Consider the following 26,156-nt stretch of genomic DNA (forward strand, 5'->3'; position numbering starts at 1 on the left):
AAGCTGTTCTCTAAGTGGTTTCATTTTATGATTAGGCAGAATTTTTTAAATTTGAATCTTTCAAAAAATTATTTGTTTTTGTGATCCTTGGAATGGAATCCAGGGCCACCTTGCACATGCTAGACAGGAGCTCCATCTTGAGCTACCCCAAGCCAAGGCACAACTCCCTTGTCCTTAGGATAGTCCCTCATAGCACTTGAAACAAAGAGCCAGTGATGCAATCGGGGTGCAACCATTGCCTGTGTGTTTCAGGGAAATTTATTTTCCTAATAACTTGAAAGCTCATGGTTAATTGCAATCAGACTTTCTTCAGCTCTCATGAATTTATCATAAATGAAAAAGTAAGATTCATTCTTTGAATTTGGAGTTTTCGAACATGGTTCAATCATAGGAAATTTCTTTTGGTGGGGGTAACGGGAATGAACCTATCTACATCCCTAGCCTTTTTTTTTTTTTGGGTGCTGGGGATCGAACTCAGGGCTTTGTGCTTACAAGGCAAGCACTCTACCGACTGAGCTATCTCCCCAGCCCCCATCCCTAGCCTTTTTAATTTTTATTTGTTTACCTATTTAGTTTTGCAGTACTGGGGACTGAATTCAGGGAAGTTCTGTCCCTGAGTTTCATCCCTAGTCCTTTTTATTTTTTGAGACAGGGTCTTGGCTAAATTCCCTTGACTGGCCTCAAACTTGTGATACTCCTGCCTTAGCCACATAGTAGCTGGTATCAACAGCTGTGCACCACTGTGCCTGGCACTGATGTGAAATTTCCAAGGTAGCCCCAATTTATGAATAACAAGTTGCTTATGATTTGTTGCCAGAGCAATTTTAATTTTTTCCTTTGAAACTTTAAATGAAATTGACTCTGTTTACACTCTCTCTTGATATATTTTGCTTTTAGTGAGAGACATGGATCTTGTACTGCTGGTCACTGTGTCATGTCTTACTCTGCTGTTTTGTGGATAACTTTTTATTGTTTTTGTTTGTTTTTTGGTGGTACTGAGGATTGAGCCCAGGACCGTGCACATGCTAGGCAAGTGCTATACGAGCTACATTCCCAACCCTTTTTATTTTTATTTTGAAACAGGTCTCACTCAGTTGCTTAGGGCCTTGATAAGTTGCTGAGGCTGCCCTTGAATGTGGGATTCTCCTGCCTCAGCCTCTTTGCTAGGATTACAGGCACATACCATGACCCAGCCTTTTCTAGAGTCTTAAAAGAGTATTTCTGGAATAATGAAGTTACATAATTGCTTTTTTGGTGATTTTGTTTTTTAAGGGATTCTTCGTGTGTGAGTATAAGTGAATTTTTGCAGTGGACTGAGAAAAAAAATAAGGTTAAAGGGCAAAAACTTATACTCTTTCCATGGTGGGAAAAGTGAAGAACTGTGTAAGTTAGGGCTTTTTCATAATTTAATACTCAGCGGAAATGATATTAATTATACTTACCAAAGTTAAAAGCCAGGGACTGGGGATGTAGCTCAGTTGGTAGAGTGCTTACCTTGTAAGCACAAGGCTCTGGGTTCAATCCCCAGCACCACAAAAAAAAAAAAAGTTAAAAGCCATTTCCCTTATGTCCTCACTTTGGAAATGGTCTTTGTGGTAACTAGCAGAAATTCTGTTTCTTCCATGAGACCCAGGTGTTCAGTGTTCCCATTGATGAGACTGTGTTGATCTTTCTGGCCTAAGGCAAATCCGTGGATCTCCAGGTCCCAGTGTTCCTCTCTGTGGAATGAGGAGACCACCTCATTCTCTAACCCTTCCCTGGGGGGTTTAAGAAGCAATAAGGCAATGTATGAAATATTATTTTGAGCAACATAAAATACATAAAATACTCTGGGAAGCACATTATTAAAGTTTTGCATCTAAGTAGGTAGGAGACTGTCCCCCTCACAGTGGAAAACAGCTGACGGTGCCTTCCCTTTTCTCCAGCATGTTCAAGCTGCATGACTGCTGCTGTCCATCTTTTCGGCAGTGCAGTGTTGAAGTTAAGCCACATGTGAGTTTCAGAGACCCACAGCAGTGATCCTGAACTATGCTCAGTGATCCTGGACCAGTCACTTTACCTCTGGGCCTGTTTTCTACTCTCAGTTGGGGATTATGACAGTATCTGCCTTATTAGGTTATTGTGAAGAATTACATAAATCACATATGCATTCTATTTATTTGACACTATGTCTGACTCATCACCGAGTATTTGCTGTTATATAAAAGAGAGATAACTAATAGAAAAACAGCTAAAGCCAGTCTGGTCATCTTCAGTTGCTTCTCTAGCCCATTTACTTTGCAGGGAGCCTTCACATTGGCATTGCTCTACTTGTCCTTTTGCTTCTCGCCGAGTCCCAAGAATGCTGTTAGTAAATGTTAAGTAAGGGGTGAATCTGAAGCCCCTTCGTTATGAAGTGCTAGCTTAATTATTGAGAATTTATTTGTTTGTTTATTTATTTATTTATTTATTTATTTATTTATTTATTTATTTATTTTGTGGTGCTGGGGATCGAACTCAGGGCCTTGTGCTTGTGAGGCAAGCACTCTACCAACTGAGCTATCTCCCCAGCCCAGAGAATTTATTTTTTGACAGTTGATTATCTATGAAACATTATTATTATTCATAAACCAGTCAGTAAATCCCGTTTCACTAGTACATCACTTTCTCCCAAAGAGATGTACTGTAGCCAATTCTAGGGAACTGCTCGTATTGGGTTGTAGGGCATGGTTTCCTGTGGTAAGTTTTGTTAGAAGTAATAGTGAACCAACTGTGATCTGTTAGGTATGTTGTCAAAGGAAGTAGGAAAATGACAACAGCTGACGACTCACTCTCATGGGTCAGCCTGGAAATCAGCAAGTCAGACTCTGTGTGCTCACTGCGGCTTATGTATTCCCTGAGAGGCCCATTTCATGAGGCCATTTTTGTTAATGGAAAATAGGGTTAGCGGATGGTGTGTTGAATGACTTTTGGTGTGGTTCTAGTAGTTGTTAACCCTTGAAATAAGTGGCTTTTATTTAGCCTTTTTTTCTCAACAATCTCTAACACTTCTTATCCTTATCTTTATTGTATATAATACCTGAAAGTGAATTTGATAAGACTTAGAGATGCCTGTGTGGTGTGTAAGCAGGTTGGAAACAGATTTTGGGGAATTGGAGGTTTGAATCTGCTCCAGATTGTTTTTCATCCTTTCCACAAAGGTAAACTGTTTGGGCAGTTGATTGTGATGGGTTTTTCTCTTACCAAAAAACAGGCCCACAGAAATGAAGATAACCTTTAGTTCAGGGGTGGCTTTGGCAAGGAAGAGTTGGAAATGTCCCTCTACTCCCACGTGCTGGTCAATCCCTGCTCTTTTCCTCCACTAGTGGCTGGTGTTAGGAGTGAAGGAACTTTGGAATCCTTTGCTTGAGTGCTTTGGATGAGATTTATTTTCAGGTTGCTTTTTAGAACGATTGCTTGGTTTTCTTTTCTCCACACAATCTTCATCAATTCCAAAGCTTTATAATAGTCATTAAGCAGAAACCAGATGCCTATGAAATGCCTTCTGTCCTTCTGTGGGGAAGCACTCAAGGAGACACATAGAAGATTCTCCTGATTCTGCAGAAACTTGATTTACCCACAGAGACACACTTATAATTGTTTTCCTTCAAAAAAACAAAAACAAACTTAAAATTACTTCGAATGGAGGTGCACACCTGTAATCCCAGTGGTTTGAGACTGAGGCAGGATCACTAGTTTGAGACGAATCTTGGCAACTTAGCAAGACTGTCCTCAAAAATAAAAGGGTCTGTGGTTGTAGTTTGGTGGTAGAGCATCCCCAGTACCAAAAAACCAAAACAACAAGGAAAATACCCCCAGCTAAATACATATTAAACGACTGAATTTTTAGAACTCTAGAATTACATTAAGATGAATACAGGGAGAAATTTTTGGGAGTTTGGTTTTTTGGAACATTTTAAACAAATGATAGTCTTCATTCTTTTGCCATTTTTATACTTCATTTTCTAGCTTAGTTAATATTGCTCTTTTTATTTCTCAATTCTCTGCTCTTATCTTGGTTGTTGTCCAATCAGGAAAGTGGATATCACCATTCGAACTGAAAGGGACTTGCTACAGAAGAGCCGAAGGGCTGGAGGAGCAAAAGGAAGGAGAGGGTTGTAATCCTCGCCTTGTTCAGGAAGCTGCGGAGGGCCGAGGGCTGGAGCACAGGGTGCACAGACCGCTGGTTTGCTGCTCTGGAAGCGTGCTGCTGCAGTGGAGCAGAACCTGTCAGCCTGCACTCCCCCAGTGCTGCTGGGGCCTGCACTGGTGTGTGTGTGTGTGACCCTATGTGGTCGTTTGCCTGCCTATAGAGGCCTGGGGTTTGATTTTGATCCCCATCACTGCAGGGGTAGGGGGCCGGCTAAACTTGAAACCTGTTAATTTGAGGTAGCACTTTATTACTTGGATCCCCAAGCTCTTTTTTTAAAATTTTTTGGTTTTTTATTTAGACACTAATTCGCTTATTCCATTTAGCAGGTATTTATTGAGTCAGGTGCTTGGTGTGATGCTGAGGTCAAATTGGAAACAGAATAGATAAGACGTTAGGCTGCCTTGTTTTGGAGTTAACAATTTAATGAGAAACAGACATTAAAGCAAAAACCATTACTCAGCCTTAAGTATGGCCTTCATGGTTGCTGTCTGCCTGGACGCGCTCCCCTCGGTAGCCCTGTCTTCCTCTCTTTGTGGTCACTCTCACCCTCCTCTGTAGGCCCTGCTTCTCCATAGGACCATCCTTTCTAGCATCGCACTGCCCCCTCCCATGCACTAAAGCTCTTACCTGCTTCACTGTTCCCCATGCTATCACCTAACCTACATTCATTCCTTAACTGTCTCTTTCATTTGGCAAGAATGTGAGCTCCATGAGGGTAGACATCTTTTTTATTGCTACATATGCTGTGCCCATACAGTGCCTGGCACAGTAGTGGGTGCTTGCCAAGTAATTTTTTGTTGGGTAGTTGGATGAAAATAAATAAATGAAGGCAACCCAGGAATCAAAGGAAGGCCACAGTGGCTAGTCTAGGGAGGAAAAGGTAGATTGGTTGAGATGAGGCCACTTAAAAGCCATATGAAGTATTTTGGATTTTACTGTAAGAGCAGAAGGAAACTCTGAGGAGCTGTAGGGAGGAGATTGACAAGATCTGATCTGTTCTTTAAACAGTAACTTGCTCTGGGCATGGTGGCCTCACCTGAAATCCCAGCTATTCAGGAAGCTGAGGCAGGAAGATCGTAAGTTCAGCAAAAACAAGGCACTAAGCAACTCAGTGAGACCCTATCTCTAAGAAAAATACAAAATAGGGCTGGGGTTGTGACTCAGTGGTCAAGTGCCTCTGAGTTGAATCCCCGATACTACCCCTCTCCCTGGAAACAACAACAACAACAACAGTAACTTGCTGCTCTATGGAGTGTAGCTTGCAGAGAGCAAGAACAGATGGAATGGACATGGGAAGGAACATGTGAGGCTGTGGGGATCCAGGCCATCCAGTTTCCCCAGTAGCAATATGTCATCTTTCTCAGCTGTTGAACTTGAGTGTCCATTCTAAGGGCACAGACTGATTATTATAAGTCTGATTATAATTGCTTGCACTTAGGTTATCATTAGCCCTGTGAGCCTTACCTGTCTCCTTGAAGAACATCATTGTCCAGTGATCTTGCTGACGATTGAGAGCTGTCAAGATAGCTTGAGTGTGAGGTGTCATTTAACTAGTTTTTATCTGCATGCACCTTCCTCCCCCAGCATGATTTAATGACCTAGCTAGCAAGTGAGTTCAGGCCTCTTGGCTGCTCTACAAGTGTTCTTCCACCAGAATGTGAATTTTACCTTTCTCATTTGCTGGCACTATAAGTGGCTTATGTTGTTTAGATTTTTTTCATTTTTGAGACTGTACCTAGTAGTTTTTACTGGAGGAATTTGGCCCACTTGGGTCACTGGAAGGCCTTTTCACTTGCCTTTACTTTTTTAAGCTAACTAGCTTGTGATAGGAATGTTTCTGTCCCCTGTTAGTTGGCAAAGTAGTAGAGGCAGCCCTTAATAAAGGTCACTCTGGAAGAATAATAGTTGGGTACTTGGCATTCATGGCATTCTTGTAGAATGATACAGGTTTATGGCCTTTTTATTAAGTTCTTAAAATCAAATGACCTTTAATTAGAAGTAAGCACATGTAACTTTGTGACTCCAGACAACACTGGCCTCACTGTCTTAGATGATAGAGTCGGGTGTGTGCCTGTCGGAACACGGGTGTGGGCTGGGGGCCTGGAGGAGTGTGAGAAGGCTGGTTGAACACAGGCTGGCTCCGTCGCTGCTGTCTGCTCACTGCGCCTTGCTGGTGTGGAATGTGGACATACAACTTTTCAGCTCAGTTGACTTTTGGGTGCACCTGACTTGGCTGTTAGTGCTCCTGATTCAACTGGTTGAGTTTGGCTTTCTGTTAAGTAGTCAGTGAAGAAAATGGAGTTGAGTTTTCCAAGTTTTCTTTATTTTTTTTTAATTTTTATTTTTTGCTGCATAACAATTGTTTAGAATAGTAGGCTTCATTGTGGAATATTTGTGCATGCCTGTAGCATAGTGTGATCAGTTTCACTCGTCGCCCAAGTTTTCTGAACTCATGTATTAATAAGAATTGACAAACTGTGATGCATGTATTTTGATCACCATTTTGGAAGTGGCTCACTGTAATGCTTTGAATACAGTGGAGGAATATGTAAGCTGAAGGACAGAGTATTACAAAACAGCTCTCTTGCCCTCATAAAACGTGCAGTATGAGAAACCCTCACCCTATCTGTTGTCTGAGTCCTCACTGGTGGAAAGGGCTCGGTGAAGTTTGTGTTCTCTGTCTTGAGTGTGACCCGTGATGTTCTTGATGACAGAGACACCAGGGTTGGTGCGTTTGATACGGCGTTTTGGTATAAACAAGTTATATAACTTTACATGCCCACACCTGTGCTCTTGAGGAGAGTTAGTAGCTGGAAGGACTGTCGTGTTATAGACAGTGAAATTGAGTCCTTGACAGGCTCTTACCCACTAGGTTTTCTGAGCAGAAACTAGAAATTACAGATGGATTTGGGGCAGGGCAGTAGTCTGAGGCTCTGGGGGATGCATGTAGGAGTAAAGGAGCTGGATTTAGATACCTGCCTATCTCGAATTCCCCTTTTACTCGGTAGACTATAGTAGTCAGATTAGCCATGCCACACGTTTTCTGGCCATTAGACTGGTAACGAGGTTTTATAATGATGTGCTTTTCCTTTTCATTCTTTCTAATGTGAGTTAGTAGCCCACAGTAGCTATTTGTTATACATTTATTTTAAGACTATTCAAGAGAAAGTACCTGATCTATGTGCCTCCCAGAGCCACGTGTAAGGTGGGGAGGGAGAGATGAGGTTCCCTCCGGAGACACAGCGCAGTGGGTTTATGTTAGGAATGAGCAGTACAGGCATTCTGTGCGGGTGCAGCTCAGAAGGCTGTTTATTCTTGATAATTTGGATCAAGAGACATGGTGTTTTGAATGGCAGCCAAATATATGAGGTCAAGGTGATTTCCTCCAGCAGGTAGGACAGCTGTTGTGGAAAGAGTAGGCTGGACCTGTTTTCCTTAAGTCTGAGGTCTAAAGCAATGATAAGGGGTGACTCATTGATCTTCAAGAAAATGACTGGCCAAGCACTTTCTAAGGAATGGTGACTGATAAGGAAGTAGTTACTATTTTGGTCTCTTATCTTAAGGGAAATCATGAAGCTAGCATATTATTGAAAAAGCTGCTTATTAAATTCCTTATGTGAGCTCAAGTGTTTTTCTTAGTTACTTTTGAACTCCGTAATGGGACTTTTTTATAGTTTGCAATTGATCTTAAAGTGGTGAGGAACAGACAGGTGCTAGATAGAACAAATAAGCAGAGTATCATAAAAACATACCTAGAGCGATGGGGGGACCCTTTTGCTATAATAAATGGTACCCGCTGAGCATCACTCTTCCTGTCCCCTTCCCAGTAGTTTCGATTTTAGGATCTTGGTTACTCCTCCCCACACTGGGCACAGGACAGCATGAAGTAGGAAGAGGCTGCACTGGTCTGTAAGCTTTTGGGACTGCCTTTCCTTCTCCCCATGCAGCAGCTGGCTGCCAGCCCCACCCAGCTCTGCCTGTCTTCCAGGGGCTTTCAAATTATAGAGAAAATAGCTCATGTTCATCTAAAAGCCCTTTTAATTAATCTCAAGAAGAATCCTAGGAATTTTTTTTTTCAGATTAGCCAGTTTTCTCCAGATTTTGCTTCTTATTTATCTGCCCTTTCCCCTTGGCCTACTCCCTTGACAGTGAGCCACAGGGTCATCGGTTTAAGTATGGGAAGGAAATTATGGCCTTGAGCACAGTCAGAAAGAATCTGGCTCTCAGGCACTTCCTGTGAGCCACCACTAAATTACAAAGACTGGGCCTGACAAGGCTTTTCAAAGGAGCTTCTCACACCACCACCGTGTCAGCGTTTCCATCCATTGTGGGCACTTGTTTTTTGTGGTGCTTGTTATGACCAGGTTGGAATTGGCCTTTGCTTGGGAAGCACTTTCCCATGAGTGTAAAATAGCAGAACCGAGATAGAGTATGTGTGCAGATAGCTTTCAGAATTACCTTTTTCACGCCAGACGTGGCTGTGCATTCTTATTCAGAAGTCTCTGCATCCTTGTTCAGAAGTCTCTGGATCCTCAGGGCAAAGTCTGAAGTATCCTGTTTGGCAGGGCCCTCCACAGATTTATCCCCACCCCTATTGGGGTGGCGTTGGGAGACCTGACTTCTGGACTAGGATTTTTTTTTTTTTTTTTTTTTTTTTTTTTTTTTTTTTTTTTTTTTTTTTTTTTTTTTTTTTGGGTGCTGGGGATCGAACCCAGGGCCTTGTGCTTACAAGGCAAGCACTCTACCGACTGAGCTATCTCCCCAGCCCCTGGACTAGGATCTTTGACTAACTTGGTGTTTCCTTTCTCTATTCTCAGTAAGAGAAGGAAAAGAAAGGGTTTGGGACAGAGACAAATCTAAATCTGATACTTCTCTCTTAGCAAAAGCTGGGAAATTAGACCAACAAGTGTCTGAGCAGTAAATTTTTTTAAAATTTATTTTTATTGTAAACAGTGGGATACATGTTGTTTCTGTACATGGAGTAACAGCATACCATTTGCATAATAATACATTTACATAGAGTATGATGTTTGATTCATTCTGTTATTTTTTCCTCCCCCCACCCCTCTTTTCCCTCTATACAGTCCCTCCTTCCTCCATTCTTGCCCCCCTCCCACCCCCCATTATGTGTCATCATCTGCTTATCAGTGAGATCATTTGCCTTTTGGATTTTTGAGATTGGCTTATCTCACTTAGCATGATATTCTCCAGTTTCATCCATTTGCCTGAAAATGCCATAAATCTATTATTCTTTATAGCTGAGTAATATTCCATTGTATATATATACCACAGTTTCTTTATCCATTCATTAATTGAAGGACATCTAGGTTGGTTCCACAGTCTGGCTATTGTGAATTGAGCAGCTATGTACATTGATGTGGCTGTATCTCTGTAGTATGCTGATTTTAAGTCCTTTGGGTATAAAGGCCAAGGAATGGGATAGCTGGGTCAAATGGTGGGTCCATTCCAAGTTTTCTAAGGAATCTCCAAACTGCTTTCCAGAGTGGCTGCACTAATTTGCAGCCCCACCAGCAATGTATGAGTGTACCTTTTTCCCTACATCCTCTCCAACACCTATTGTTGCTTGTGTTCTTGATAATCACCATTCTAATTGGGGTGAGATGGAATCTTAGTGTAGTTTTGATTTGCATTTCTCTTATTACTAAAGATGGTGAACATTTTTTCATATGTTTGTTGATTGCTTGTACATCTTCTGTGAAGCGTCTGTTCATATCCTTAGCCCCTTTGTTGATTGGGTTATTTGTATTCTTCGTGTAGTTTTTTGAGTTCTTTATATATTCTGGAAATTAGTGCTCTATCTGAAGTATGAGTGGCAAAGATATTCTCCCACTCTGTAGGCTCTCTCTTCACATTGCTGATAGTTTCCTTTGCTGAGAGAAAGCTATTTAGTTTGAATCTATCCCAGTTGTTGAATCTTGCTTTTATTTCTTGTGCTATGGGAGTCCTGTTAAGGAAGTCTGATCCTAAGCCAACAAGGTGAAGATTTGGACCTGCTTTTTCTTCTATAAGATGCAAAGTCTCTGGTCTGATTTCAAGGTCCTTGATCCATTGTGAGTTGATTTTTGTGCAAGGTGAGAGATAGGGGTTTAGTTTCATTCTGTTGCATGTGGATTTCCATAAATGGCTTTTTTGAACTTCTTGAAAAAGCTATATTATTTTTATTATTATTATTATTTTAATGTGGCACCCCTGCATATAAAGCAGACCAATTAGAGTTGCTCTTTTGAGGTGGAAAGGTCGGGCATGCCACCTGTTGAGCGTTTTTAGTCGCCTGAATAACTGCCAGTTATATCGTAGACTTCCCAGAGTGCTGCTTGCTTCTCCACGTTTTTCTCCCTGTAGTGAGGATTAGAGTCACCTGTTTGACATGACCCCCAGGCAGGGGCCTAGTGTAGAAGGGGGAACGTGTACTGTAGTCATTCATTCACGTCCCAGCTCTGCTTGCTCGCTGTGTGAACTCAAGGCTTTTCACTCTCCTGAATTGTATCCTTTTTAAAAATTGCATAGGAAAGTGTGTGAAGTTATAATCACACACATCACCACCTACCACTTGAGACCCAGAACCGAAGGCTCCACTGTGTGCTTTCTGTAGCTTCACTTCTAGCCTCAAATGAGGAAACTGAAATGTACTTTTCATTTTTCATGTTCTATATTTATTAATTTGAAATGTTCTTTTCAAATATTGAGGTGGTAAATATTTGAATGAGAAATAGCAGTATTTTGCCATAACTTTTTGTTAATAGTGCCTACATGTAACATCTTTTTCATTCAGAAAATCATTTATGTTAAGCATATTAACTCACATATTCATCTTCTGTAGAAGAATATAGGGGAAAACAGCCTTAATTTAGTAGATTTTAGATGATTGGACCAGCGCACAATTTTATGCTGTTTCTAGGCCCTTCTCCATATCTTGAAACTTTTCATTTATTCCTCTCTCCCAGGCCTCTGGTTTTAACTTCATTTGAAACAAAGCAGGTATCTAAGTACAATTTTAGACCAGAAAATTGGGACCCAGGGGAGAAGAATATGGGTATTTGTTTTGCTAGTGTAAACTTAAATGACTTTTTTAATGTGGAAATCCAAATTGTTCCCTATTAAACTTTGCTGGATTTAGAAGTCGATTCTACTGTTTCTTTCTGACATTTTTCTTTTTGTAAAAATTGTTTTTAGTTGTCAGTGGACGTTTAATTAATTAATTTATTTATATGTAATACTGAGAATCAAACCCAGTGCCTCACACATGCTACTAGGCAAGTGCTTTACCACTGAGCTGTGACCCCAGCCTCTGGCATTGTTCTTACTATCTGTTCATGTGCATTAAATAAAATAGAAGCTAACTCTTCTTTTTTTTTTTTTTTTAAGATTGTGTAAGAGGTGTATAACTTTTATTACTTGCAGTAACCTGTTTTAGGACTGGCAATTTATAGAATAATGCAAATTACTAGTGAGGAATAATTTGAAATAATGGACTGAAATCCCCATGTCATCTTAAAATGCCATTAGGGTAATAGACCTACTAGTTAGACTTGAAACTAGGGTAGCCAGTTTTTCTCCAATTGAGAGAAAGAAATGCCTGTTTCTTTGGTACTGTCCTGTTGGTCGAAGGTCCCTCGCCATTCTTTTGCATATTCAGAAACATTTTTATGAAAAATCTTTTTCAAAAAGAACTTTTTTCCTACTGATAATTTTTTGGTTTTAATTCTGATATAGACATAAGTTCTCAAGCATATGCTGAAATAATTGTATGGATTTGACCATTTCAGAAAACTGTAAAATTGGTGACAATACCAGGAAATTTGAAGATAAGACCTGGCTGTTTTTAGGATCCTGGTTTGGTAAGGATTTGGGCTTACCTTGCTAATGGCTAGGTAGGCTGCGATACTTGGCTTATATAGTGATTCCAAGTTTGGATTTGCCTTGGCTTTGCGTTGCCTTTGGTGTGGCACACTTTTAGAGCTTATAAGTTGTTGTTGTTGTTCTCAACATAAGTCTGAGAATATAGGAATAAACAAGTTCACTTGGCTACTGTCCAAGAGTCAGTAAAAACCCCAAACAGGGACTTTAAAAAAAAAAAAAAAAACACTGTCCAGCCAGGTGTGGTGGCACGTGCCTGTAATCCCAGCTGCTTGGGAAGCTGAGGCAATAGGATCACAGGTTCAAAGCCAGTCTCAAAATAAAAAGGGCTGGGGATATGTCTCAGTGATTGAGTACCCATGGGTTCAGTCCCTAGTACCAACCAACCAATCAACAAACAAACACAAACACTGTCCAGCCAGGTGTGGTGGCCACACATGTAATCCCAGAGACTCAGATGCTAAAGCAGGAGGATTGCAAGTTTGAGGCCAGTCTGGGCAAGACCCTGTCTCAAAAAATAAGGTGGGGGTGTAACTCAGTGGTAGAACACCTCTGGGTTTAATCCCAGTACCAAAAATGATAACCCAGAACACTGTCCTTATTTTCAGCATGCAGTTGGCCCACTGAACCATTTTATTTCCCTCTGATTAAAGCAGCATCCCTCCAAATAAGACATTGTCCATTCACCTTGGAACTGCCATCCACACACCTAGCAACTCTTGGGTCTGATGGGAGCTGTTTGTAGGGCTCTATTCAACATCAGTTGCTTTAGTTTCAGTGTTTCTTCCATTTGGCATTAATAGGTGGAGGTCCCAGCACCCACTTCTCAGGGTGAACAGACCTTAGAAGGTCTTCTATCCTGTCCACCAGATTGATTGGCCATTCCTAGAAAATAACCTTCAGTGTGACTGGTCAGGTAGAAACCATCTATAATCATTTCATAATGAGTTGTGGGTCTCGCACCAACACCACCATGCTCTTCTCTTCTGTAGCATTTAGAACCAAAGACACTGCCCTCACTTAGTCACTTTCAGGGTCCACCTCAGTGTCAGCTCCTCAGAAAGGTAATGCTACAGATCTGCTCGCTGCACCCTCCTAGTGTCAGCAGGTGCTTTGCTTCTCTGCCTCCACTGTTTTCTTGGTGACCAAAGGTCTTAGCTTTCTTTTGTTCTTGCATAATATTTTCCCTTGGGACTACTACTTGAGGCTGGTGGCTAGAACTGAGGCCAGCTGAGATCCAGGACTGGTCTTGAACTAAAGTCTGACCCAGCACGCTCTTCCACTTTCATACTACATTTCAAATAGTGATAGCTGAGGGATGGAGCGTTTTGCTTTTTTCTGAGTAGTTTGCATTTCTTTCTGTATCCAGTGAACCAGCCCCCCAGGAGTTGGATCCATCTCTGAATAACATTGACAAATTTTGCTTTTAGTAAGTGGGCTCCCATAGCATGGATAACCATATGGCAACCTAGAAGTCAACATTCCTCACCCTCGACATTTTTTTCTTTTTTCTTCCCAAATCATATTCTGTGAGCCAGGACCATCTAGCAAAACCAAATTCTGACACTGTTTCAGAGACTATAGGAATAAACAAACTCAGTTTCTCCCACTGTACGCTTACAACTTGTTCTTGACCTCAGAATTGTAGAGGTCCTCCCACCCACGTATCAAGAAAGCCATATGTTCTGCAGCAGCCACTGAAATGTCCTCAGATTCATTTTAGTTCTGAAACTATACACCGGGATATAGTGTCAGATCCCATCAGTTGAGCTGTCCCCAACTTCCACGCAAGTGCCAGGTTATTATTACCTTGCTTCTGACTGGTTGTTAGTCAAGGTTCGCAAGACCCTTTTCTTTGGTTAAATTAATTTGCTAGAGTGGCTCACAGAACTCAGGAAAACACGTTTCCCTGTTTATTCTAAAGGATATTACAAAAAAGAACATCTCAACAACAGCAAAACAGAGAGATGCATAGGGCAAAGAATGTGGGAAAGGATGTGCTGTCTTCTGTCTTCTGGGAGCCTCTGTGTGTGCAGCTATCCAGAAGCTTGCCAGACCCTGCCCTTCAGGTTTTTACGGAGACTTTGCTACATAGGTATGATTGATTAAATAGTTGGCTCTTGTTGATCAACTTACCTTCAACCCCCCTCTCTTCTCTGAGTTTGGAAGGTAGAACTGAAAGTTCCAGCCATCTAATTCTGCCTTGGTTTTCCCTGTGAGCAGTCCCCTTCCTGAAGCTGCCGAGGGTCTTCTGACTCTCTGTCAATAATTAGCAAACAGAAAGACACTACTTTGAAGATTCCAAGAATTTTAATAATTCTATTCCAAGAATATGGGACAGAGACCAAATATATATGTCACAGTATCATAATAGGTAACCCAGGAAGTTTTACTACATCATGGAGAATGATTACTCAGTTTTTTAATTTTCTTTGTATATATTTGCCTTAAATTCAAATAACTTGATTAAAATTCTATAGCTGCAGGGGCTGAGAATATAGCTCAGTCGGTAGAGTGCTTGCTTCGCAAGCCCAAGGCCCTGGGTTCAAATCCCCAGCACCACAAAAAAAAAAAAAAAAAAAAAAAAAAAAAAAAAAAAAAAAAAATTCTATAACTGCTTGGTAGAACACTGCTGAGGATAAAGTTTAAGGAAGTGCTTTTACTAAATGCAATCTCCTCATTCATCTTGGGAATCTGGTTCCATCCTGTGAATAACCTGACCAGAAAGTTGATTCTTTAGAAGGACCGGTTTGTAGAGCTCTGCACACCCCAAAACATGAAAATTGTATCAGGGTGGAAAATGGACTTTCTGTATTTAGTGTGGGCCAGCTAGCCCGGTAAAATTGCAGCATGGTTCAGTTTTTCTGCCTGGGATTCAGAGGTCCCTTTACCAGGACTTGGGGGCCGGGGAATGAGTCAAGAAGGGCAGGAGGGGACATTTGCAGAAATTATAAATGAATTGGCAGAGACTCGTAGCTGCTCTTAAAAAAAAAATCTTTAGACCAGATGATTTTCAAAACAGACATCTGAGTTACTGGTCCTAATCTTTTGACCTCTTGTGTTTTTCTGTTTGGGCTTTCTGGAAGGTGCTATACATGTACTCTGCAGAGGGTGTGGGTAAGCTGAGTGCTTAACCCCAATTTCTAAGAATGGCCCATCTGTTTGTTGCATGAGATCACAAGTTCAAGACCAGATGGGTAAATACTTGAATCAGTCATTCTAAAGATCCAGATGACCTATTTCAGAAATTTCTTGTAAATAGAGCCCAAAGGGATATAGTTATATTCTATGACTATGAAGAAATCTTCCCACTGTAGATGAGAATTAGGTGTATGTAGCCTATACTCTGGGAGGTGGGGGTTGGGGTAGGTATCACTACCAGTACTATTTGGGAAAATGTCATTTGCTCTTTTCTTCCTTTGTAAATCCATGGTCTCCTACACATGAAACGTACCCCTAATGTTATTATTTTGATTTACATTACATTGAAAGGCAGAGGTATAATTGCAGAGAAATTCAAATAGTGTTTTCTTTTATGTGAGATGGTTGACTCCTTAGACTCTGGTCTAAGGAGTTCTGAGGAGTTACGGTAATTCGTTGGTTGAGGGATTGAGGTAGCAGTATTACCAAAAATAAATAACACTGGTGGGGTAAAAAGTCTTTCATACCAGGCTGTCACAGGTAAAATACCTGTTCATAGTTTGAGCCCACCTGTCCTTCGCATTTTGTGGAGGGCAGTGGGGTGGTATCAGGATTGAACCCAGAAGCGCTTTAACCACTGAACTGCAAACCCAGTCCTTTTTTATTAAGTATAACTTGTTTATCAGGTAAACTATAAAATCCTCACCAGCATCAGGCACAGGGGAATGCCTGTAATCCCAGCTACTCCTGGGAGTCTGAGCCTTGTGGGTTCAAGGAGGCCAGTGTTGGCAACTTAGTGAGATCCTGTCTCAAAATAAAAAGGCCTGGGGGTGTAGCTCAGTGGTAGAGTACACGAGGCTCTGAGTTCATTCTTCAGTGCTGCAAGAAGGAGAAAAAGATCCTTGTCAGCAAGGACAGTGCCCTTCCTTTCATCTCTTTCTTTGTATGTATTGGATTAGGTTGACAGACCTCAATTGGAAAGATGAGAGTAATACAAAAGTGGTTATCCCTCTGAACCACGTGGGAAGTTTGCTCCTATGAAACTGGTGCCATCAAGTGGGGACCTTTCTGTTAACTGGTCTTGGAAGTTGTGTTTTTATGCTTGTTGAGTTTGATGTAGTCATTTCTTTTTTCTTTTTTGTAGAGGAGAGAGTTTATTTGGTGGCTTACAGTTTCAGAGGTCTCAGACTCCGTTCCTCTGGGCCCAGAATGAGGCTGAACTTGAACTTCATAGCAGAAGAGTGTGGCAGAGGGAAGCAGCTCACATGATGATCAGAAAGCAGAGAGGGATCTCCACTTGCCAAATATATATATCCCAAAGTCATGCCCCCAATGCCCACCTCCTCCAGTCACACCCCACTTGCCTCTAGTTACCACTCAATTAATCCCATCTGGGGATTAATTCACTGGTTAGGTTGATACTCTCACAACCCAATAATTTTCCCTCTGAACCCTCTCACGTTGTTTCACACATGAACTTTTGTGAGACACCTCATATCCAAACCATAATATTCTGCCTCTGGCCCCCATAAGCTCACACTCATCTCATAATGCAGTCCATTTCCAAGAGTCCCCATCATCTCAACAGTTCAGGATTGCCTAAAAGTTCAGGCCCAAATTCTCTTCTGAGACTCAGGGCAAGCTCACATCGTAAGCACCTGTAAAAAATCAAAAGTAATCTGTAGGTATGTAGTATATAAAGGTACAGAGAAAACATTTCCATTCAGAAAAATAGAGGCTTAGAAATAAGGCAAATATGAGCAAAGCAAGACTCATATCCAGCTGGGGAAACAAGTCTTGTAGTCTCCATGTTTGGTACCTGGGGCAGATGGCATCATAATGTTCTTGCCAAAGGGCTTGTGTATCTCCACTCCTGTGACCTTGTTGTTGCAGCCCAAGTGACCTTTCTGTTGGCTTGTCTCTGCTCCATCCTGCAGCTTTCCTAGGACAATGTCCCAGGTTACTGGCATTTCTTAATCTCAGAGATCTGCACTGCAGCTTCACCTTCCTCCTTGCATCTCCACACTCTGTCCTTTCAGGGACTGCCTGGAGGGGCCCCTGTTTTACTGCTGCACTTTGCCTGGCCTCCCAGGCCTTCCTTTGAAATCTTGGTGGAAGTCTCCATGACCCCCTAACTGCAGCTTCCTGCATTCCTGCAAAACCAGCACCATGTGGTTGAGGCCAAGGTCTGTTGCCATCTCAAGCAGTAGTAAAGTCTCCAGGGACCCTTGCTGTAGCAGCCTCTGAGTGGGTGGTTGAGCACCTTGAAAAAACTTGTTAGGTCCCCTTGTGCAAAAAGGATTCCCCACTGGTCAGTCAGTGTCTCTCCCCCCACACACACCTTTTAATTTATTATTATCATTTAAAAATATTTTTTAGTTGTCAATGGATCTTTTTTATGTTATTTATTTATTTGTATGTGGTGCTGAGAATGGAACCCAGGGTCTCTCACACACCAGGCAAAAGTGCTCTACTACTGAGCCACAACTCCAGCTCCCCCACTGGTCTCTTCTCAAGAGAATTTTCACTTTTACTCCCTTGAGCCTGAGATTGATATGGTCTTGCCAGCTCCTGAGATGCCCTCAGGCCATCTTTCTTGTCTCTCAGCAAAGTCTTTAGCATTTCTTTAGTGGAAGTAATGTCTTTAACAACTGCAACTTCCTTAGCCCCTGTTTTACTCCTGCCCTTCAAGACCAAGGTTTTCAAATCTTTCTATTCTGCCGAATACTCCCAAATATCCCAAAAACTTGGCTAAAAGTCACCAACAATGCCCATGTCACTTCCTGAATGTTATACTGTCTATAAATTTCTTCTGCAAGATTAAGAAGTCCATTTTTTAAAAATTAGCTTCACAGAAAGTCTCAGGACACTGGCAAAATGCAGACAACTTCTCAGCCAGAACACAAATGGCCTCTAGCCCAATTACCAGTAGTGTCCTCCTTTTCCTTTAATTTTTTTTTTAAATGGACACAATACCTTTATTTTACTTATGTATGTGGTGCTGAGGATTGAACCCAATGCCTCACACATGCCAGCCAAGTGCACTACCACTGAGCTACAACCCCATCCCAGTGTCTTCCTTTCCCTCAAAACCCTCTTGATTCTTCTCCTCACTGTCCACAGTACTATTAACTTTCTGGTCTTCTGAGTTCCCCCAGAATCTGCATTATCTCTGCTTACAACACTCTAATATTTCCAGCTTACACTGCTACACATCTCAAAATCTCCCACCAATTCCAGAAAACTCCAAAAGCTTCTGAACCACATGGTCAGGTTAGTCACAGCAGCAACCCCTCTTCTGGTACCAGTTTCTATTTTAGTCATCTTTTTTACTGCTGAGACTAAAATAACTGACCAGAACAATTGCAGAGAAGGGAAAGTTTATTTGGGGGCTCACAGTTTCAAAGGTCTCGATCCATAGATAGCAGGCTCCATTCTTTGGGGCTCAAGGTGAGGCTAAACATCATGGCAGAAGAGTGTGGCAGAAGGAAGCAGCTCAGGAAACAGAGCTGATGTGATCATTTCATAAGACATTCTTTGTGTCATAAATAGATGAGTAGAATAATGGCATTTCTTCAGATTCCAACAGAAATCTGATTAACAGAAAATGAAGATGCCTGCTACATCTCAGGTCCAAAAGAAAGATTATAATTCCTGTTTACAGCAAAATGCCCCAATATACCAGTTTTGCATATCACTAGATTTCATGGATGAATAAATTGGGTGAATAAGGACCTTAAATTCTATACTCTGTATTTCCATCTTCTCTAATTTGTCTGTGTTCAAAAGGAAAAACAAATAGAAACCAGAAAGTTTATGTTAGTGTTCATAAATATGAAAATGGGAGCATTGAGTTTTTGAAAATATTTTGTTTAAATTCAGTGCTTCCATAGACCAGAAAATAGTGTTCTCTTCTTATTGGAGTTGTTTTTATCCCATCCTTCCTGGCCCATTTGGAAGGTAAAATCCTGGAAAACTGAGGCATGGGTCTCAGTGAAAGTGCTTTTTGTGTAGATTCTTTCCTTTCATCCCCTCCCCTAGCTAAGTTTTACCCTGTATCTGCTTAACTGTTCATGTAACTCATAGCTTTGAAAACTATTCAGAAATTTAAGATGTTGAGGTATTAAGGAGGTTCAGGAAATGCTTTCTGCACTGTTACAATGTGTATTTTTATTCCTTTTCCATTCCATTCAAATTAAGGGAAATTGCTGAACAAGTATTTTGCTTCCTTTGCTAGTAGTTCCCTATGAAATGCTTTCCTTATAGTATTAGTTGATGGTGTTTCTGGAAGTGGTTGCCTTTTCTCATAGCTGGAGATGGTGGTTTGGTTGTGAATAATGGTGGAAGGTCTGTGTCTTCCAGGGCACTCCAGCTCACAGAGTCAGGAACGTTTCCTGCTGTGGGGAGGCAGGCAGGGTTCCTGGGAGGGGAGTGTTAAAACGCACTAGGCATATCCTAATGGAGCTGTTTACAGTATGAACTTCAGCGCCCACTAATCACAGAGGCATTTTTGGGTCCTAGGAAATGTGTTATATCTTGGGAATGTTACCACTTCTCACCCCGGGTGTTCTGTAGAGGTGTTAAAAAAAAAAAAAAAAAAAAAAAAAACAGCCTCTTACCTTCCAGTAGAGGCACTCTGGTAGGGAGCCAGTGTCTTGGTTAAATAAATCACAAACAGCTCTAGATGACTGGTGACAAGTTCTAAAAAACACGTGGATGTTTGCTTTATGTTTTATGACAGTATATTCTTGACAAAGAATAGAAAATGTGCCTGAGATATGTTCCTCTCTGACATAGTTAACTCGTGGCATCAAATGTGAAACTGTTAGGATCTTTGTCTTTTTCTAATGTAAGTAGCTCTGTAAGACTCAAAAATAGAGGGAGTTACTGTTTTAAAGAATTCCTTTCTTCTCTGTTGTAACTCTTCAGTTTAAAAAGGATTAGTAATGGAAAATTATTAGAATGCATATTTTGATTTTTTAAATAAAGTATCTCAGTTACCCACTATGAATACCAGTTCCCATCAGATTTTAACTCTTAAGACATGATGAAGTCTTGAGCATGTGCTTTCTTCTTTCTCTTTGTGACCTTCAGGTCATTAAATTTAGTGACTCAGCTAATTTTTTTACCCACCTCTTAGAAAATTGTATGTGACCAGGCACTTATAGTTATTTCCTTTAAACCAAGTGTTTGAGAAGTCTTTAGATTTATAGCAGCCTTTGTTTACAGTGTAATTCAGTCCTATTGAGGAACTAGTAAAACTGCATTATCCAGACATCAAAGCTAAGATGAGTGTACTTATTATACCAAGGAACTTATTAGGTTTCTAACAAGTGGAAAGTTACCAGAGGTCCAAAAATTAACCACTTCTGTGCCAGCTAATTCTCATTGGTTTGGGGTGGGGTGTTAGTTCTGTAATTCTATTCTACATTGTCTAGAGCTGACTTTTGCTTTCTTTTCTTTAGCATCCTTCAGATAATTGAGATTATCATGCCATTAAAAAATAATAACTAAACAAGTTGTTGAATAATGCATTGTAGTTCATTTCAAAAATCAAGCCAGTATTTTTGCTGGAAGGGATAAATTATTAGACCTACTTTATAGAGAATAATTGAGTCACAGACAAGGGATGATTTGCCAGCTACATGCAGCAGTCACTTCAATTAGGACTGGTTTTGCCAAGTTGCATTTCAAGATTGGCCAAGGGAGTGGCCTTGAGACCTGCCAGACCCTGGGGTAAAGAATTTAGTGGAGAGTGGCTTTGTTAAATAGCCCTTCTCAAGAGTCTGTCAAACTTAAGTGTCTTCATAGGTTGAAACAGAATGTAAACCTACACTACAGAGTAATGTGGAGAAGCACTTTGATTTTTGTACAGATCTCTCCTGTTCAGTATTTCAGAGATGTATATAAACATGCACAAACATCTTATGATTTTGTTCATGTAAGCAGTCGCCTAGGGAAGTGAAGGGATGGGGAAGTCTTATCTCTTCTTTCCCTTGAATGCCCTACTTATTTCTACTGAAGTCTGGAACTTGGCTTCTTTAGGAGCATGTCATTATTTGGCATTCCAATTGTCCCAGACCTGGCCAGTGGGAGCCACTCTGATGACACTCATGTCCTTGCAAGGTGCCCTGTTTTTCTTGGACAAGATATTCCTGACTGATCTTGTACACACCTTGGCCTAGGCCTGGACTCAGCCATTTTCTCAGGGAGCCCTCACACATTGCTTTAGTATTCAGCATACTCCTTATTTATATCTTCCTTTGTTAGTCTAGATTCTACTTCTTTGAGAGCATATAGATGTCAGTCTTATTCACCAATAATATCTTCACCTGGCATAAGACCTGGCACATTAAGTATTAACTAAACACTTAGTTAAAAAAATTTTGTTATAGTTCAGTGTTTAAAATTGGGTTCCAAAATGATGCTGATGGCTTTTCTTTGTTTCCCCTTTTTCTAGGAAGAAATGTTGGCTATTTGGCAATGAGAAGTGGTGAAAACTGACATCATAGTGGTACACAAGCACTATGGGTCCTGACCCTCGTGCTTCTTGGGCAGCCATTCTCCACTGGTAATGTTGGGAAGCCATCCACTCCGCTGGAAAACACTGATCTGATCTTGGAAGTGGCCGGTTGTGGCAGGATGTGTCGACGATGATGATGGCAAGAAAGCAAGATGTCCGCATTCCCACCTACAACATCAGTGTGGTGGGATTGTCTGGGACTGAGAAGGAGAAAGGCCAGTGTGGCATTGGGAAGTCTTGTCTCTGCAACCGCTTTGTGCGCCCAAGTGCTGATGAGTTTCACTTGGACCATACCTCTGTCCTCAGCACCAGTGATTTTGGTGGGCGAGTGGTCAATAATGACCACTTTCTCTACTGGGGAGAAGTTAGCCGCTCCCTGGAGGATTGTGTGGAATGTAAGATGCACATTGTGGAGCAGACTGAATTTATTGATGATCAAACTTTTCAGCCTCATCGAAGCACGGCCCTGCAGCCCTACATCAAGAGAGCTGCTGCAACCAAGCTTGCATCAGCTGAAAAACTCATGTACTTTTGCACTGACCAGCTGGGGCTGGAACAGGACTTTGAGCAGAAACAAATGCCAGATGGAAAGCTGCTGGTGGATGGTTTTCTTCTTGGTATTGATGTTAGCAGGGGCATGAATAGGAACTTTGATGACCAGCTCAAGTTTGTCTCCAATCTCTACAATCAGCTTGCAAAAACAAAAAAACCCATAGTGGTGGTCCTGACCAAGTGCGACGAGGGCGTTGAGCGGTACATTAGAGATGCACATACTTTTGCCTTAAGCAAAAAGAACCTTCAGGTTGTAGAGACCTCAGCACGATCCAATGTAAACGTGGACTTGGCTTTCAGCACCTTAGTGCAACTCATTGATAAAAGTCGGGGAAAGACGAAAATTATTCCTTATTTTGAAGCTCTCAAACAGCAGAGCCAGCAGATAGCTACAGCAAAAGACAAGTATGAGTGGCTAGTGAGTCGCATTGTGAAAAATCACAATGAGAATTGGTTGAGTGTCAGCCGAAAGATGCAGGCCTCCCCAGAGTACCAGGACTATGTCTACCTGGAAGGGACTCAGAAGGCCAAGAAGCTGTTTCTACAGCACATCCACCGCCTAAAGCACGAGCACATTGAGCGCAGGAGAAAGCTGTACCTGGCTGCCCTGCCGTTAGCTTTTGAAGCGCTTATTCCTAATCTAGATGAAATAGACCACCTAAGCTGCATAAAAGCCAAAAAACTCTTAGAGACCAAACCAGAATTCTTGAAGTGGTTTGTTGTGCTTGAAGAGACACCATGGGATGCCACCAGTCACATTGACAACATGGAAAATGAACGGATTCCCTTTGACTTAATGGATACTGTTCCTGCAGAACAGCTCTATGAGACCCACTTAGAGAAGCTGAGGAATGAGAGGAGGAGAGCGGAGATGAGAAGGGCTTTCAAGGAAAACCTGGAGACCTCGCCTTTCATAACTCCCGGTAAACCTTGGGAAGAGGCCCGTAGTTTTATTATGAATGAAGATTTCTATCAGTGGCTAGAAGAATCTGTATACATGGATATTTATGGCAAACATCAAAAGCAGATTATAGACAAAGCAAAGGAAGAATTTCAGGAGTTGCTTTTGGAATATTCAGAATTGTTTTATGAGCTGGAGCTGGATGCGAAGCCCAGCAAGGAGAAGATGGGTGTCATTCAGGATGTCCTGGGGGAGGAACAGCGATTTAAAGCACTACAAAAGCTCCAGGCAGAGCGGGATGCCCTCATTCTGAAGCACATTCATTTCGTGTACCACCCAACGAAAGAGACCTGCCCCAGCTGCCCAGCTTGTGTGGACGCTAGGATTGAGCACTTGATTAGTTCTCGGTTTATCCGACCATCTGACCGGAATCAGAAAAATTCACTTTCTGACCCCAACATTGATAGGATCAACTTGGTTATCTTGGGCAAAGATGGCCTCGCCCGAGAGTTGGCCAATGAGATTCGAGCTCTTTGTACCAATGATGACAAGTATGTGATAGATGGTAAAATGTATGAACTTTCCCTGAGGCCAATAGAGGGGAATGTCAGGCTTCCTGTGAACTCTTTCCAGACACCAACCTTTCAGCCCCACGGCTGTCTCTGCCTTTACAATTCAAAGGAATCACTGTCCTACGTAGTAGAGAGTATAGAGAAAAGCAGAGAGTCCACACTGGGCCGGCGGGATAATCATTTAGTCCACCTCCCCCTGACACTAATTTTGGTTAATAAGAGAGGAGACACTAGCGGAGAGACCCTGCATAGCTTAATACAACAAGGTCAACAAATTGCTAGCAAACTTCAGTGTGTCTTTCTCGACCCGGCTTCTGCTGGCATCGGTTATGGACGCAACATTAATGAGAAACAAATCAGTCAAGTTTTGAAGGGACTACTAGACTCAAAGCGAAACTTAAACCTGGTCAGTTCTACTGCTAGCATCAAAGATTTAGCCGATGTCGATCTGCGAATTGTTATGTGTCTGATGTGTGGTGATCCTTTTAGTGCAGACGATATACTCTTTCCTGTCCTTCAGTCCCAAACCTGTAAGTCTTCCCATTGTGGGAGCAACAACTCTGTTTTACTTGAACTTCCAATTGGGCTACACAAAAAGCGCATTGAACTGTCTATTCTCTCATACCATTCCTCGTTTAGTATCAGAAAGAGCCGGTTGGTTCATGGGTACATTGTTTTTTATTCAGCCAAACGTAAGGCCTCCTTGGCTATGTTATGTGCCTTTCTTTGTGAAGTGCAGGATATTATCCCTATCCAGCTTGTAGCACTCACTGATGGCGCCATAGATGTCCTGGACAATGACTTAAGTCGGGAACAACTGACAGAGGGGGAGGAGATTGCTCAAGAAATTGATGGAAGGTTCACAAGTATCCCCTGTAGCCAACCCCAGCACAAACTTGAGATCTTTCACCCATTTTTTAAAGATGTAGTGGAGAAGAAGAACATAATCGAGGCCACTCATATGTACGATAATGCTGCCGAGGCCTGTAGCACCACTGAGGAGGTCTTTAACTCCCCCCGGGCTGGCTCACCACTCTGCAACTCAAATCTGCAGGATTCAGAAGAGGATATCGAGCCCCCATCTTACACCCTGTTCCGAGAAGACACATCACTGCCCTCTCTGTCCAAAGACCATTCCAAGCTTTCTATGGAACTGGAGGGAAATGACGGGCTATCTTTCATCATGAGCAATTTTGAGAGTAAACTGAACAACAAAGTACCTCCACCAGTCAAACCAAAGCCCCCCGTCCATTTTGAAATTACAAAGGGAGATCTGTCTTATTTAGACCAAGGCCACAGGGATGGACAGAGGAAGTCTGTGTCCTCTAGTCCTTGGCTGCCTCAGGATGGCTTCGATCCTTCTGACTACGCTGAACCCATGGATGCTGTGGTCAAGCCAAGGAATGAAGAAGAAAATATATACTCTGTGCCCCACGACAGCACCCAAGGCAAAATCATCACCATTCGGAATATTAACAAAGCCCAGTCCAATGGCAGTGGCAATGGTTCTGACAGTGAGATGGACACCAGTTCTCTAGAGCGAGGCCGCAAGGTATCCATTGTGAGCAAGCCAGTGCTATACAGGACGAGATGCGCCCGACTGGGGCGGTTTGCTCGTTATCGAACCAGTTTCAGCGTGGGGAGTGACGATGAGCTGGGGCCCATCAGAAAGAAGGAGGAGGATCAGGCTTCCCAGGGTTATAAAGGGGACAATGCTGTCATTCCATACGAAACAGATGAAGACCCGAGGAGGAGGAATATCCTTCGTAGTCTAAGGAGGAACACTAAGGTAAGACACCAGGTTAGAGTGAATCAGGGTGTGCGTGCACTGACTTCAGGAGAGTTGATTGATGATGACTTTGATGACTTCAAGGACAACTTTGGTTAAAAAAATCTTCCTGTGTGTGTAAGAGAAAGATATTATATTTTTGACCTTGCTTTAAAGAGTTAGTGGTATCTCAGATCACTACAACTGGCAGCCTGCAAGTAGTTAGGACCTTGGATAGGTAGCCTGAGTTGTCTTTGTCTAAAACAATAATTAATTATCAAAATAAGCATATGGTGCAAAACTTGACTATGGCCTGCCAAGTGGTCAAGCCAGTGACGATATACTTATTCTTTCTTCACTTCAACATCATATTGCAGAATTACCTGCCTCAGGCTCTTACTGCTAGATATACATATCATCCATACATTTGCTGATCCACAAAGGTTGCTACATTTTAGATTAGCGAGAAATTGATGCTTATTTGTACTCACAAAGCAGCGAAAGGCTTTCAGGTACATAAATGGAAGAGTCTTGCCACTGAGAGAAAGCGGTCTCATATTTACAAACTTGAAAAGCTGTCTAGTTCCATTTATCATATCCTTCAGCAAGTTGCTGCTATCAGTGAGAGGTTTTTTTTTTGTACCATGGAC

The 26,156-nt window shown here is 41.8% G+C and overlaps 1 protein-coding gene across 1 annotated transcript in view; it reads left to right on the forward strand.

Annotated features, from left to right (window-relative positions):
• The window catches only part of Arhgap35 (Rho GTPase activating protein 35), a 110,408-nt gene that overhangs the window by 21,975 nt on the left and 62,277 nt on the right, over positions 1-26,156 (forward strand). Inside the window, 1 exon segment of the mRNA XM_047527659.1 lies at positions 21,651-25,527. Within this exon segment, the coding sequence (XP_047383615.1) occupies positions 21,844-25,527 (3,684 nt within the window). The 5' untranslated portion in view covers positions 21,651-21,843.

This window comes from Sciurus carolinensis, chromosome 16 (genome assembly GCF_902686445.1).
Source record: "Sciurus carolinensis chromosome 16, mSciCar1.2, whole genome shotgun sequence".
Lineage (NCBI taxonomy): Eukaryota > Metazoa > Chordata > Mammalia > Rodentia > Sciuridae > Sciurus > Sciurus carolinensis.